The sequence below is a fragment of the Felis catus genome, chromosome B2 (assembly GCF_018350175.1).
Source record: "Felis catus isolate Fca126 chromosome B2, F.catus_Fca126_mat1.0, whole genome shotgun sequence".
Lineage (NCBI taxonomy): Eukaryota > Metazoa > Chordata > Mammalia > Carnivora > Felidae > Felis > Felis catus.
The window spans coordinates 15610997-15623787 of NC_058372.1; the positions used below are offsets into that span (position 1 = coordinate 15610997).

At 45.7% G+C, this 12791-nt stretch overlaps 1 protein-coding gene across 10 annotated transcripts in view; it reads right to left on the reverse strand.

Moving 5' to 3' along the window:
* The window catches only part of PHACTR1 (phosphatase and actin regulator 1), a 572878-nt gene that overhangs the window by 89802 nt on the left and 470285 nt on the right, over nucleotides 1-12791 (reverse strand). For all 10 annotated transcript variants that reach the window (XM_019830233.3, XM_019830231.3, XM_011282184.4 and 7 more), the window contains one exon: nucleotides 1015-1182. In XM_019830233.3, coding sequence (XP_019685792.1) covers nucleotides 1015-1182 — 168 coding nt within the window. The remainder of the gene's footprint in view (nucleotides 1-1014; nucleotides 1183-12791) is intronic.

Genomic DNA, 12791 nt, shown 5'->3' on the forward strand with positions numbered 1-12791 from the left:
GATTTCAGTGAGATGACAGATTGCCCTGTAACAGTCAACTCTGTGTGATTCCCATGTCACCAGGAAGGCTGGATCAGAGACACAATCACTGCTACAGCTGGAAAGCTCTCCTCAGCCTGGGGGGAATGTGACTCAGTGTCCCCTGCCGCATCACAGCCCTGCAAGTGACCCTCACAAGCCCCCGGTTGCCCCCCTCTCGCAAGGGACGCCATTATTGTCAGCATCGGACACACCGATGGAGCCATGACTCAGCAGGTCCCAAGGTGAAGCCTGGCGTGGACTCTGGGACACCAGCTCTCTCTTGCTCCCATCGGAGCTGTGCTGATGGCAGACTTCGCCTGTGCTGTGGAAAAAGGATATGGCCTTCGTAGCCACACTCCGGAGATTCCAAGAGGTCCCTCCGCCAGGCTCGCCTCCTGAGAACAGTCCTCACTGGCTGCCGGGGGGGGTCTCACCTTCTGCAAACCTTCTCAGGGAGGAGGTACTGACCACTCAGAGGGCTTTGGACCACAGAACGAGTGACAGTCAATGGTACCAAACATCATCTGTCAGCAGCATGAGAGTTAACCGGTCAATTGCATACAATCGAATAGCCAATTAACACATTGACTGTGTATGGTAATACAGTCAGTAGCTGGGCTGTATACCGAGCCTGGGATTAAAGGCCGTGCTAGGGCTTTACAAACGTGACCTAGGTAGGAACCGTGCCCGAGTATAGGATTCCTTCGCTGAGCTTAACGGAAACAAGGGTTAGAAACAAACCACGACGTTTTAAATCCTCCGTATCACAAAGGGGATGTCTTTTGGGGAGGGATTACGATTACAAAAAAGGTTTTGAAAAACCATAGGACGGACAGTAAGTGCAAATATGTCCTGATGGGGCCGTTTCATCCTCACCTCCAGGAGATTCTCATGCTCAAGGTGGCTCAAAACAGAACCCCAAGTCCGGCCGGGCTACAGGCCCCTAACGCCACATGCTGGGGACCTGTTCTGCAACTCTACCAAGGGCCTTACCTGTCCCATCCATGATGTCTGAAGGTTGGAGCACCTCGTATGAGCAGGGATCCCTGGGCATCGGGACCGGCTCCATTTCGGACAGAGCAGGCAGAGACAGCTGGCTGGAGCTCAGGGACTGTCCGTTCTCCAGGGAATCCTCTTCATTGGATATGGAGAGCTCCCCGTCTGCAAGTGCGAGAAGGAGATTGCGCAGTGAGACAGTGCCTGCCTCCCGGGGAAGGGCGACATTTAGAATCTGCTAGTCGAGTCTAAACGTTTCTGAACAATCTTTACCAAGGGCAGGATGCAAAATCTACACTTGTTCTTTTGCTTTGCAGACCCTCATTTTAATTTTAGACCTCTGGCCTCTGACCACGAGGGCAGCAATTTCCGGTGACCTCTAGCAAATTGCCTGCGTGCTTCTCCATCTTTCTAACCATAATCACCGTACTTAGTATGTTTTTTTTTTTTTAATGCAAGTGAATTAAAATATACTTTTCTTCATAATTTTGGAAAGCCTGGAAAAATGGAGCAGGCCTCAGAGACTGGAAAACCAGGAATAAGAATTCCTACTTTAGGGAACAAAGGGCTTTCTATACCGCTCAATACCAGAAGAATGGGTTCTCTAAGGCTCTAAGCAAAATTCATCCTTTTTTTTTCTCTTTCCTCCTGCTGACACCCCATTTCTCCAGGTAGATAAATGTTCAGAAGGGCTCAAAGCTCCCCCCCCCGCCCCCCGGCTCGCCTCCTGACAATAGAGACCACTCCTCACTGGCTGGTGGGAGGGTCCCACCTTCTTCAAACCTTACAAGGGATAGACTGGTGACCACTCAGAGGGCTTCAGACCAAACTACAAGGCGGCAGTGACCTAAGGATGCTGGGAAGTGCCCCAGTTCTCCCAGTGTCCACCAGTGATCACACCTTGGGGGCGAGCAGATTTTGATCTTGCTTTAAGCTCCCTCAAAGCAAGGGGCAGGCAGCCAGTTAACACATGGTTGAGGATCAAAGGCTCCCGCACAATGGCCATTTGTCAAATCAAAATTCCCCCAGCGTGATTTCATCCTAGCCCAGGGGAGTCCTAAATAACTAGGCATTAAAGTCAAATTAATTTTTAAAAAGGACTGAAAGCTGTTCCAGTAAGATGAATAAACATCCAGATGAAAGGCTGTTAAGTTATGCTTAGTCAGAAACACAGAAACCCGCAAAGCAATGACCTGCCTTACAACTGCAAAAAAGATGATTTACTTGTAGAAATGAAACAGCGAAGTGACTCCAAGGTTAATCTTGTATCAATAAATCCTTTTCTTTGGCCATGCTCCTCCCAAGGCTTGATTTTTATACACAACAATATGCGGTGGTGAAGGAGTCTTTGCCTGCCCCCTTCCCCCGGGGTTAGAATTGGCCTGATGAAATGTACATTCAACAACGTAATCTACAGACAGAAAGGTTTCAGCAGCATACGGTTCAAGGACATAGGGTATTTGACCTGAATCTTGGATAAACGTAGAAAAACATAGGATACCAAAAAATCACCCAAAGCAGATGATATAAAGCACCGACATGCTTTAAGATTGTGGGGCTTCTCCCCCCCCCCCCCCCCCCCGCCTTTCTTTTTCATTTGGCCGTTTTGTATGCCCGGAATGGTAGAGTAGTTAGTATCATTGTAATTAACAAATGATGGCTACTCCTCATTAATGAGAGAAGAGCAGTGCAGACGGTAAGGCCAAGGCCATGGGAAGTACACAGCTGAACCGAGAGTCTTCATGAGGGAAGGGCTGCGGGGGTGAGTTTACGCATTGCCGTCCCATAAGGGATGGTCCCCAGTCCCCTTAACACGCTTTAATGTAGCATGTTCACACCGATGCCGTGGGAAGTAGGACTGCTTTGGGTTCCCAGGTGGGGGAATAATGAACGACGCGGCTGCCGTTCGGTTGAACGCATCTCTAGGAAACCACTTGGACTTCTGATGCTCCCAGTGTAATGAAAGTCCTGGGTATGACAACTGGAGGAGGAGGGGTTTCAGTGCTATTGCAAGTTCTGCTTCTTTGGGGCAACAGTGGAATCAAATGACTGCTGTGCCTTTGTAGCAGATAAAAAGAACCATAGAAACAGAAGTGGGGAAAAGACACAACACAACTGGATTCCTTAGACTCTCTGAATCTCAGTTTCATCAAGGCAGGTGGCTTAGTGCTGGAGGCGTGGCTGGTTAACGGAGAAGCACTCCTTGGGACACAGCAACTCTCCAAAACTTTAGGTCCCCATAGATTAAAGGTAACTTTGCTAAGTCACAAAGGCCCAAACCACTTTGGAGAGGGAACGATCTTGGGACTTCCACTGTCATAATTTCTAAATATGCATTTCCACTAAAAAAAATTAAAAATAGAGAAAATAGAAATAAGACATTGATCATATCACTACCCTAACAGATACAGTTTATTCTTCTGTACATATTTTTCATAGTTGTAATCTTACTATGCATCAGATTTTGTCCTTTTTTTTTACTATTATAAGCATTCTAATTTGCATAATTATCTTGCTGATTATATTGGATGAATAAACTGGCATTTATTTAGCAATCTCCCTATGGCTGGTCGTAAAGGGGTTTCTAGTGTTTTATGATAAGAAGAAACCTCCCTGCATAAAGTCTTTTCTGTCATTAGAATTCTCCTCTTGTAGGGGCGCCTGTGTGGCTCAGTCAGTTGAATGTCTCTGACTTTTGATCTCAGCTCAGGTGTTGATCTCAGGGTCATGAGTTCACGCCCCATGTTGGGCTCCATGCTAGGTGTGGAGCCTACTTAAAAAAAAAAAAAAAGGAAAAATATTGTTTCCTTGGCTGTGCAGAAGCTTTTTGTCTTGATGAGTTCCCAAAAGTTCACTTTTGCTTTTATTTTCTTTGCCTCCGGAGCCATGACTAGTAAGAAGTTTCTGAGCACTGGGTGTCATATGTAAGAGATGAATCCCCAGGCTCCTTTTTTTTCCCTCTTAAATGCATTTTTCTTTTTGAGGGTGGGGGAGGTTGGGGCAGAGAGAGAGGGAGACACAGAATCTGAAGCAGGCTCTAGGCTCCGAACTGTCAGCACAGAGCCCGATGCGGGGCTCGAACTCACAAACCATGAGATCATGACCTGAGCTAAAGCTGGACACCCAACCAAGTGAGCCACCCAGGCACCCCGAATTACTGGGTTCTACTCCTGAAGCCAAGACTACACTGCATTTTAACTAACTTGAATTTAAATTTAAAAAATGGTTTTTCATTAAATGATATAAATCATGGTTTTAAATTGTAAAGAAGCATTCAGAAGTAAAACGATAGAAACCTCAAAAAAAAAAAAAAGAAAAGAAAAAGGAAGTCTCCCCTTTTAGGAGAGATCCCAATAGATGAAATTTATGTGTATTAATATCTCAATATCTAGCTGGGAATTCCTAATGTTCAGTAATTCCAAATTTGATTAGTTTGAAGAATATATAACTCTCCGTGTCCTTTCTTTTTTTTTTAATTTTTTTTCAACGTTTATTTTTGGGACAGAGAGAGACAGAGCATGAACGGGGGAGGGGCAGAGAGAGAGGGAGACACAGAATCGGAAACAGGCTCCAGGCTCTGAGCCATCAGCCCAGAGCCCGACGCGGGGCTCGAACCCATGGACCGCGAGATCGTGACCTGGCTGAAGTCGGACGCTTAACCGACTGCGCCACCCAGGCGCCCCTCTCCATGTCCTTTCTATTTACCAGCACTATTTATTAGCCTCTTTACTGGCCCTTTTAATTAGCATTATTAGAAAAAGTGTTTTTCTTTTTTAGAAAACACTAAAAAGTTACTCAGGGTAACAGGAGTCTTGCGGATTATTTGTACCTTCATCTATTTAAATTTTTTCATGTTTGTTTATTTTGAGGGAGACAGACAGTGAGCGAGTGAGCAAGGGAGGGGCAGAGAGAGAGAGGGAGGGAGAGAATCTCAAGCAGGCTCTGCACTAATGCAGGGCTCAAACTCATGAACCATGAGATCAAGATCTGAGCCGAAATCAAGGGTCAGACTCTTGACCGACGGAGCCACCCAGGTACCCCTATTCAGAACATCACTGTCTCTTGTTATCATGGATGAGAAAAAGTTTGCTCCTTATACTAATATTAGATATTAGAAATAATCTTAGAAATTACATTGCTCTATAGAATGTTAGAAACTATTTTGATGTTTTACATGATCTTCTAAAATTATCTGTAATAATGGTCTTCAAAATGGCCCACAACAAGTGCCCAGCAGTTTTCTACCAGAATGAGGAGTGTGAACAGGGAGAAGGTGGAAGGCACATGAGACCAGAGGGGTCGAGGCGGTGCTTCTCCGCCATCAGCGGTTTTCTGGAGGCAGGCTAAAGCAGGTGGCTAGACTCCGCCCCCAGAGTTTCTGAGCCAGAAGGTTTGGGGTGGGATGGAGGGTATGCACGTCTAGCAAGTTCTTGGGGGATGCTGGAGCTGCTTTGGTGGTCAGGGTTCCACTCTTGGAGACGATTGGAGGTTAGGAATCAGCCAGGCAAAGGAGCCTGGAATGACAACAGCGCCTTGTCACGACGCCCCAAGGGCAGGAAATGCTGTCTATGCGGCAAATGGGGAAGAGAGGCTGTTGGTTTAAACCGCAAAGAGGACAAGAAAGCAGGAGGCTGCATTGTCTAACCATGGATCATGAATATGAACTTGTCACAAAGCAATATGGGACTGCGGAGAGCAGTAAGGCAGAGTGGAAAGTTAAAACGTGAGCCAGATGCGAACATATTTAACAAGGGAAAATCAGGTCACAGAAGTGGCAGAGAGAATGAGGCAGACGTGAGTGCAACTCAAGGTCATAAATCTTGAAAGATGAGACCCAGAAAGCAGCGGGTCTAAGGTACAGAACTGGCCACGGAAACTGTGCCAGCCGTGTTCTCCTCTTCCCCTTGTGAGACCTAAGAAAGGAAGGTGCTGGTAGAGTCAGGTTAACCACCAAATCAAGGAGAGTGAAGGGACAGGGGTCAGTGAATGCATTCATTCAGTTGACAAACATCTGTCGAGAGTCTGCAATTAACAACACGCAGCAGAAACCAGACCCTGCAAACGCTCAGCACGACCTTGGCTTTCAGCTCCTTCTGGTACTTTTAGAAACCCCTGCCCCGTCTGCGCCCCCCACCCCCAAGCCCTGGAGCTTTACCACAGCCCGCCCTGCCTCCCCTCCCATAAGCCAGGCATGGAGTCAGTTGCTAAAGAGAACACAAAGAAATGCAGAAACGCAGGTGCACCGAGGAACCAGCATCCGAGGTGGGAAAAAGGAGCGAGAGTGCAGTCAAACCCTGAGAAGTAGATGAAGAAAAAGAAGGGCAGAAAGGAGACAGAAGACCTGTGCTCAGAACCCAGGAGGCCACAGATTTCAGGAGGATTTCCTCTCACGTGGAATTTTTCTTTACTGTTCTGAAACTAAGATTTACGTAAAAGTTGTCTTCCAGAGGACTGGTTCAAAAGATGCATTAAAAAATGTGTGTTTTTGTTTGTTTTTGGGGCGGTTAAGCATCCGACTTCAGCTCAGGTCATGATCTCGCCGTCCACGAGTTCGAGTCCCGCACTGGGTTCTGTGCTGACAGCTCAGAGCCTGGAGCCTGTTTCGGATTCTGTGTCTCCCTCTCTCTCTCTGCCCCTCCCCTGCTCATGCTGTCTCTCTCTCAAAAATAAACATTAAGCAAAATTTTTAAAAATGTATTTCTAGTTGGATAAGACATCTTATCTTTACTTAATAAATAATAGTTGACTCTGAGTGTAAAAACATTGCTTTATAGGATGTCTGGGTGGCTCAGTCCGTTAAGCGTCTAACTCGTGATCTCAGCTCAGGTCTTGATCTCTGGGTCATGAGTTCAAGTCCTGTGCTGGGTTCCATGCCAGGCACGGAGCATACTTAATAAAGAATTGCTTTATACCTATACACCGAACCATTACGGCAACACATTTCACATGGACCAAAAAAAGAAAACTTCAAAACTAGAATAGTAGAAATAAATATGCACACACATTTATTTATTCAGATTGTGTAAGAGGGAAGCCAGATGGAGAGCTTTTGACTGACTCACAAAACTTTTTGATTTTCAATCTGCAAAATAAAAAGCTATACACCAAATGTAAGAAAAAGAGCAGTGTCGTGGAGAAACATGAGCCAAACACGGCTAATAAAAGACCGACTCTTCCAAGAACGAAGAGTATTTGTACAAACAAACGGAAGTGTTCCACAGGCCACTTGTGAGATGCAGATACTTGCTGGGAAGGAAAGAAACGCAAATGAAATGACCATGTGGGTGATGCCCAGACATTAAAAAATGGGTCTGGGGACACCTGGATGGTGCAGTCGGTTAAGCCACTGACTTCGGCTCAGGTCGTGATCTTGCAGTTTGTGGGTTCGAGCCCCGTGTCGGGCTCTGTGCTGACAGCTCGGAGCCTGAAGCCTGCTTCGGATTCTGTGTGTGTGTCTCTCTCTGCCCTTCCCCCGCTCTCTCTCTCTCTCTCTCTCTCTCTCTCAAAAATTAAATAAACATTTTAAAAACATGGGTCTGAAATAATGTCACGCACAGAAGCAGGAACGGAGGACAGCTTGTACACGTGGCTCGGGAGAAAATCAAAATGAAATGCGGATGCAGGGTGGCAAAGTTCTGGTGTAAACTTGGCAAGACAAGAAGAGTTTAGTGATCATTAACTTCTTTTCTGTAAAGGTGCTTACATTTGTAAACACACACACCAATCGCGTGGTGCCTTGTTACATTAAATAAAAAAATAATAGTTTTTGTTGGAGGGAAGAACCCCTTCCTCACACTTCTGGTTTCTAATGAATGCGTTGATTTCTCCTAAGCCCTCTTTTTTTTTTTTTTTTTTTCCTGCCTGGCTTCTTACCCTTTCTTCTCTGCAGTGAGCTCATAGCCAGGTCCCTGTTTCTCCACTAGGGGGAGTGAAGCTACCCCAATGGTGAGCACTGGGGGCTTTACTCTGCATTGTTCCCTGGCCACCTTGGGCCAGCGTTGATCCAGGACTCGGACTTTTTCTTCTTGGTGGGCTGATGTGAGGTCTAGGCTTGCGGGGAGGGCGTGAGTAGAAAGTTGTCAGGCCCGTTAATGATCTCCTCTACACGAGCCTTTATCAAGAGTCCTAATATCGGACCCTGCAGAACCTGAGAAGAGTCTGGAGTCTCAAGGGAAGAGAAGGCTTTTCTATCTTAGGTAGGTAGGTAGGTAGGTCAGGTAAGTAGGCAGATAGACAAATAGGAAGGTGACAGGAAGGATGGTGTTACAAAGCATGCTGTCTGTATGTTGGCAAACAGCAATGCACTGTGAGCACTCCTAACTCAATCTCAGGAGGGCTGGGCGGGAAGAGGGGAGCAGCAGGTATCATGCAAAGGAGCCAGACTCTGAGCGTGGGGGGCGCCACGTTCTTGTTTTTGTCATCGCTAGCTTGCCACAAGTGACTCAGCGTCTGGGACTTCAGTTTCTGTCCCTCGAAAACAAAAAAGGACTACTGTGTTGGTGCCCAGCGTCCTTCCAGACCAAAGTGCTATGTGTAGGGCAGTTGTAAGAGATGAGAACAAGTTCTCCCCAAAACTTGCAAATAAGCCTAACCAGCAAACCATTTTCCACTTCAGTTTCCACATTAAATATATATAATAACAGCCCCTTAAATAATATTTTGGGAATTTATTATGATCCAGGTACTTGTTCACTTAATGTATACCTAAAACAATTCTATGGGGTTGGTTCCAAGATTATCTTCGCTGTATAAAGGAAAGCGAACACCAGATGCTTTCAATGACTTGTGCAGAGTCCCGTAATTGGTAGGTGATGAGCTAGTAAGTGGTGAGACCGTGTGATCTCATTTAAAACGACTTATTTGGAAATTTTAGTTCCTTAAGGATGGCAAAAGAACACCGTAGCAATCCTTTATAAATACGTCATGTAGATGTCATATGTCATAGTTAGAATTCCAATTCTGTTACTGTGAAGGACACACAATAGAGAAGAAAAGTGGATGACATCATGACATGGTGACTACGTTTAGGCGTCAAGGGGAAAGAAAAATGACAGTGTAAGGGAAGCATCATGTAGCAATTTCAGGCTGGAAACAGGAGGAACAGTAAACTGCATCACTGTTGCTAAGGCAAACTTGTAGAACCTATACACGCAGCTTGTGAAAATTCAAACACATTTTCATGTACCGGTGGTCCCCAAGGGCTGGCACTAAAGCAAACCCCAAAAGCGAAGCTACGTACATTACAGCAAATCATTACCTTTGTGAAGACACGTACGTACGAGGAGCCTAATGCAAGCATTGCCTGCTTTTTCCCCTTTGAGACCAGAGCTATTGTTCAGTCTACGCCATGTTCTCATTCTAGCTCCCCAGACGTGCTCTTTGACCCAAAAAGGCACCTGCACTGAGTGGCTGATGAGTTCAACGTGAAGGCGCTTTTCCAAGAAGTGTTTCTCGGGTGGTGGACCTAATATTAATAAGCCACGAACCACAGACTTCGTCAACGTCTTTTTTTTTTTTTGACATTGATAATTTTTTTCCACTAGAGTAGGGAAAAATCCACCCATGAAGGGGGTAGAGCCGTTGTTTTGAAACCCACAAAGGTTTCACTTTAGAACAACATAGAGGCTTTTGGCAAAGCTTCCGTTAATCCCAATAGCCTTTTAGATCATTGCAAATCAAAGCCACTAGCTGCTCTCCTGGTCAGATGATCTGCCAAGCAACAGTTAGCTAAGAAATAATTTATCTAAGGGTTTTATTGAAAGGTTAAAAGCCTTAAACCTAAGAAGTCAGAAATGGCTCCCCTGGCATTTATCAACTTTCGTTGGAGATTATTTTCTTCAGTTTGCCTGAGTTCAGGGAATAGCTGTAATTTAACTAAACGGTGCTACAGATAACATTTTGTAGAACTTTAAACATACACAGCAAGAAATACATTCCTATTAAACACTGCCTGTTTGGGAACGAATGCACTGGATTCCTGAGCATTTAAAAAGGCTTGAACCTCTTCTTTGCCAAAACAAAAAAACCCTAGAGTCTCTTCTCTCTCTCTCTTCTGGTGGGTTTTCTTTTCCACCATGGACCAGTCATCTTGAGCGTGTGTGTTTAAAAGTCTCTGTGTATCACCAGGACTTAAGACAAACACTTCAGGAGTCTGTAGGATCGAGGAACCTGTATTTTAGGAATTTACAAGAATCTTCTACTTTATCTCTGCTTACAGCTAGAAGTCTTTGGATTATTCTGGCCAGCTTATACAGAGGAACAATTCTGCAAAAGCCATGAGGCTCCTTTGTCTGATACAAACATCTTCGTAACGCAGAGTCCTTTTGAACCTATCACCTTGCAAATCTGTACACGATGTATTCCAATCTCAGAATCTAGTTGGTTCTGTGATACTCTGGACAATTTCATACATGGAATGGAGCGGCGCATGCTTTTGTGCTTGGAGAACCACCTCGCTTTTGTGTTGTTGCTATTGGTCTGGACTTGATATCCTATTTTAAAATGATTAAGAGGCCTTTGCCTAAACCATTGAATACATGAGGTGCAATGACTTCCTATCACAAAAGTGGCACAGACCTTGGGGAGCCTGTTTGGGCTGCACTTCTCTGTAGCTGTTTTCTGTCAGATTTATCGGCGTTTCCCGCCTGAACTGGACCTGATGGTCAACCAACTATCGCTCATGTGGATTCTCAGTTGCTGGCCGGGACAGCAAATGCATGGTTGCGTCATTGCTATGGTGTCTCCCCACCCAGAGCTGTTTCTTATATCTTTACTGGGTATAACTCTGCCTCTCCCCACATCTTCATGCCAAAGCCCACTCGTTCTTACATCATCTATCCTGATGAAGTATCATGGCCCCGACCACTATTTCCAAACAACGACTCAGGCCCCAAGGTTTGTAGCTAGAAGGGGATTTACCATCTTGCTCTTCCTGAGCGTTTGGATACCAAAAAAAAAAAAAATGCACCTGGGGCAGGGATTGAATATAAAATGAATGAGATGTCACCGTTTCTCTCCTATGCTATTATACAATCATGTGACTCTCACAGAATCATGCCGTGCCGTGCAAAGGCCTTGCATGGTTACTGGAGCAGGCCAGGTGGGAACCAGAAGCTGAGATTTAAAAAAAAATCCTCAATGACTCGAGCTGGGGAGGGAAATGAGAGTGGCTTCTATCTAAGTAGCTCTGTTTCTCTAGCTCGAGTCTCCAAAAGGGCACCCCGTGGCCATATGTGGCTACTTTTAGTTAAAACTCAATAAAATAAAAAATGCAATTCCCCTCAGTCAGACCAGCCACACTTGAAGTGCTCAATAACCATGCGAGGCTGGAGGCTGCTGCGGTGGCCAGGATAGGTGATGACAAACATTTCTGTTATGGTTGAAAAGTCGACTGAACTGCACTGCTCGTAACCCACTTGAAAATCACCATAATGGCCCTAATGAATATGCCAAAGTGAGCCCATTTCCAGAACTAGGAAGGTAAAATGATGTTGCTAACCTGGTCCAGATGGCAGTAAGTGGTCAGTTTGATGGGTAATATTTCCTTCAGAGAAGTTAAGAGAGGGCTGGCGAGTGAAGACACGCTCTGGGGCACGTGTGGATGGCAGGAGCCCTGAGACCGGCAGCCAAGAGCTACAGAGGTGGGCACGGCCTTCGGAGAAGTCCTAAAACCTCACAACGGAATCTCAGCTCTCCCGGTGGCACTAGGGGGAGTCTAGGCTCCAGTGAAGGGAAGGCAACTGGGGCAAGGCAGCCATCTAAGAAGAAGAGCTTACCAAACTCAACACCCAAAAAACAAACAACCCAGTGAAGAAATGGGCAGAAGACGTGAACAGACACTTTTCCAAACAAGACATCCAGATGGCTAACAACCCATGAAAAGATGCTCAACATCACCTATCACCAGGGAAATCCAAATCAAAACCACGATGAGATACCACCTCACACCAGTCAGAATGGCTAGAACTAACAACACAGAAAACAAGAGATTTGGGCGAGGATGCGGAGAAAGGGGAATCCTCTTGCACTGCTGGTGGGAATGTAAGCTGGTGCAGCCGTTCTGGAGAACAGTATGGAGGCTCCTCCAAGAACTAAAAATAGAACTACCCTACAACCCAGCAATAGCACTAGGTATTTATCCAAAGGATACAAAAATTCTGATTTGGAGGGGCCCACGCACCCCAATGTTTACAGCAGTGCTATCAATAACAGCCAAAGCATGGAAAGAGCCCAAATGAAAGAGAGAGAGCGAGAGAGAGAGAGAGAGAGAGAGAGAGAGAGAGAATGGAGCACTACTCAGTGATGAAAAAGAATGAAATCCTGCCATTTGCAACGATGTGGATGGAAAGAGAGGGGATTGTGCTAAGTGAAATAAGTCAGAGAAAGACTGATATCATAGGACTTCACTCATGTGGAATTTGAGAAAAAACAGATGAACAGACGGGAAGGGAAGGAAAAATAAGGTAAGAACAGAGGGAGGCAAACCATAAGAGACTCTTCAACACAGAGAACAAACTGGGGGTTGCCGGAGGGGATGGAACAGTCAGGGTCCTGGGGTTGCATTCTGAAAGCAGAGTCCCGGGAGATGAAAAGTTTCCCTGTGCCTTGTATACCCAGAAGACGAGAGAGCTGGGACCAGGATCCTGGGTGTGGATCTCCCAGCTGAGTGTTGCTGGTTTGCAGATATTTACGTGGGGATCGAGGCTGAATGCTTACTTGTCTACATCTACGCGAGTCCTAGGCAAATCAGGAAGGGCTTTCTTTTCTGTTTTCTT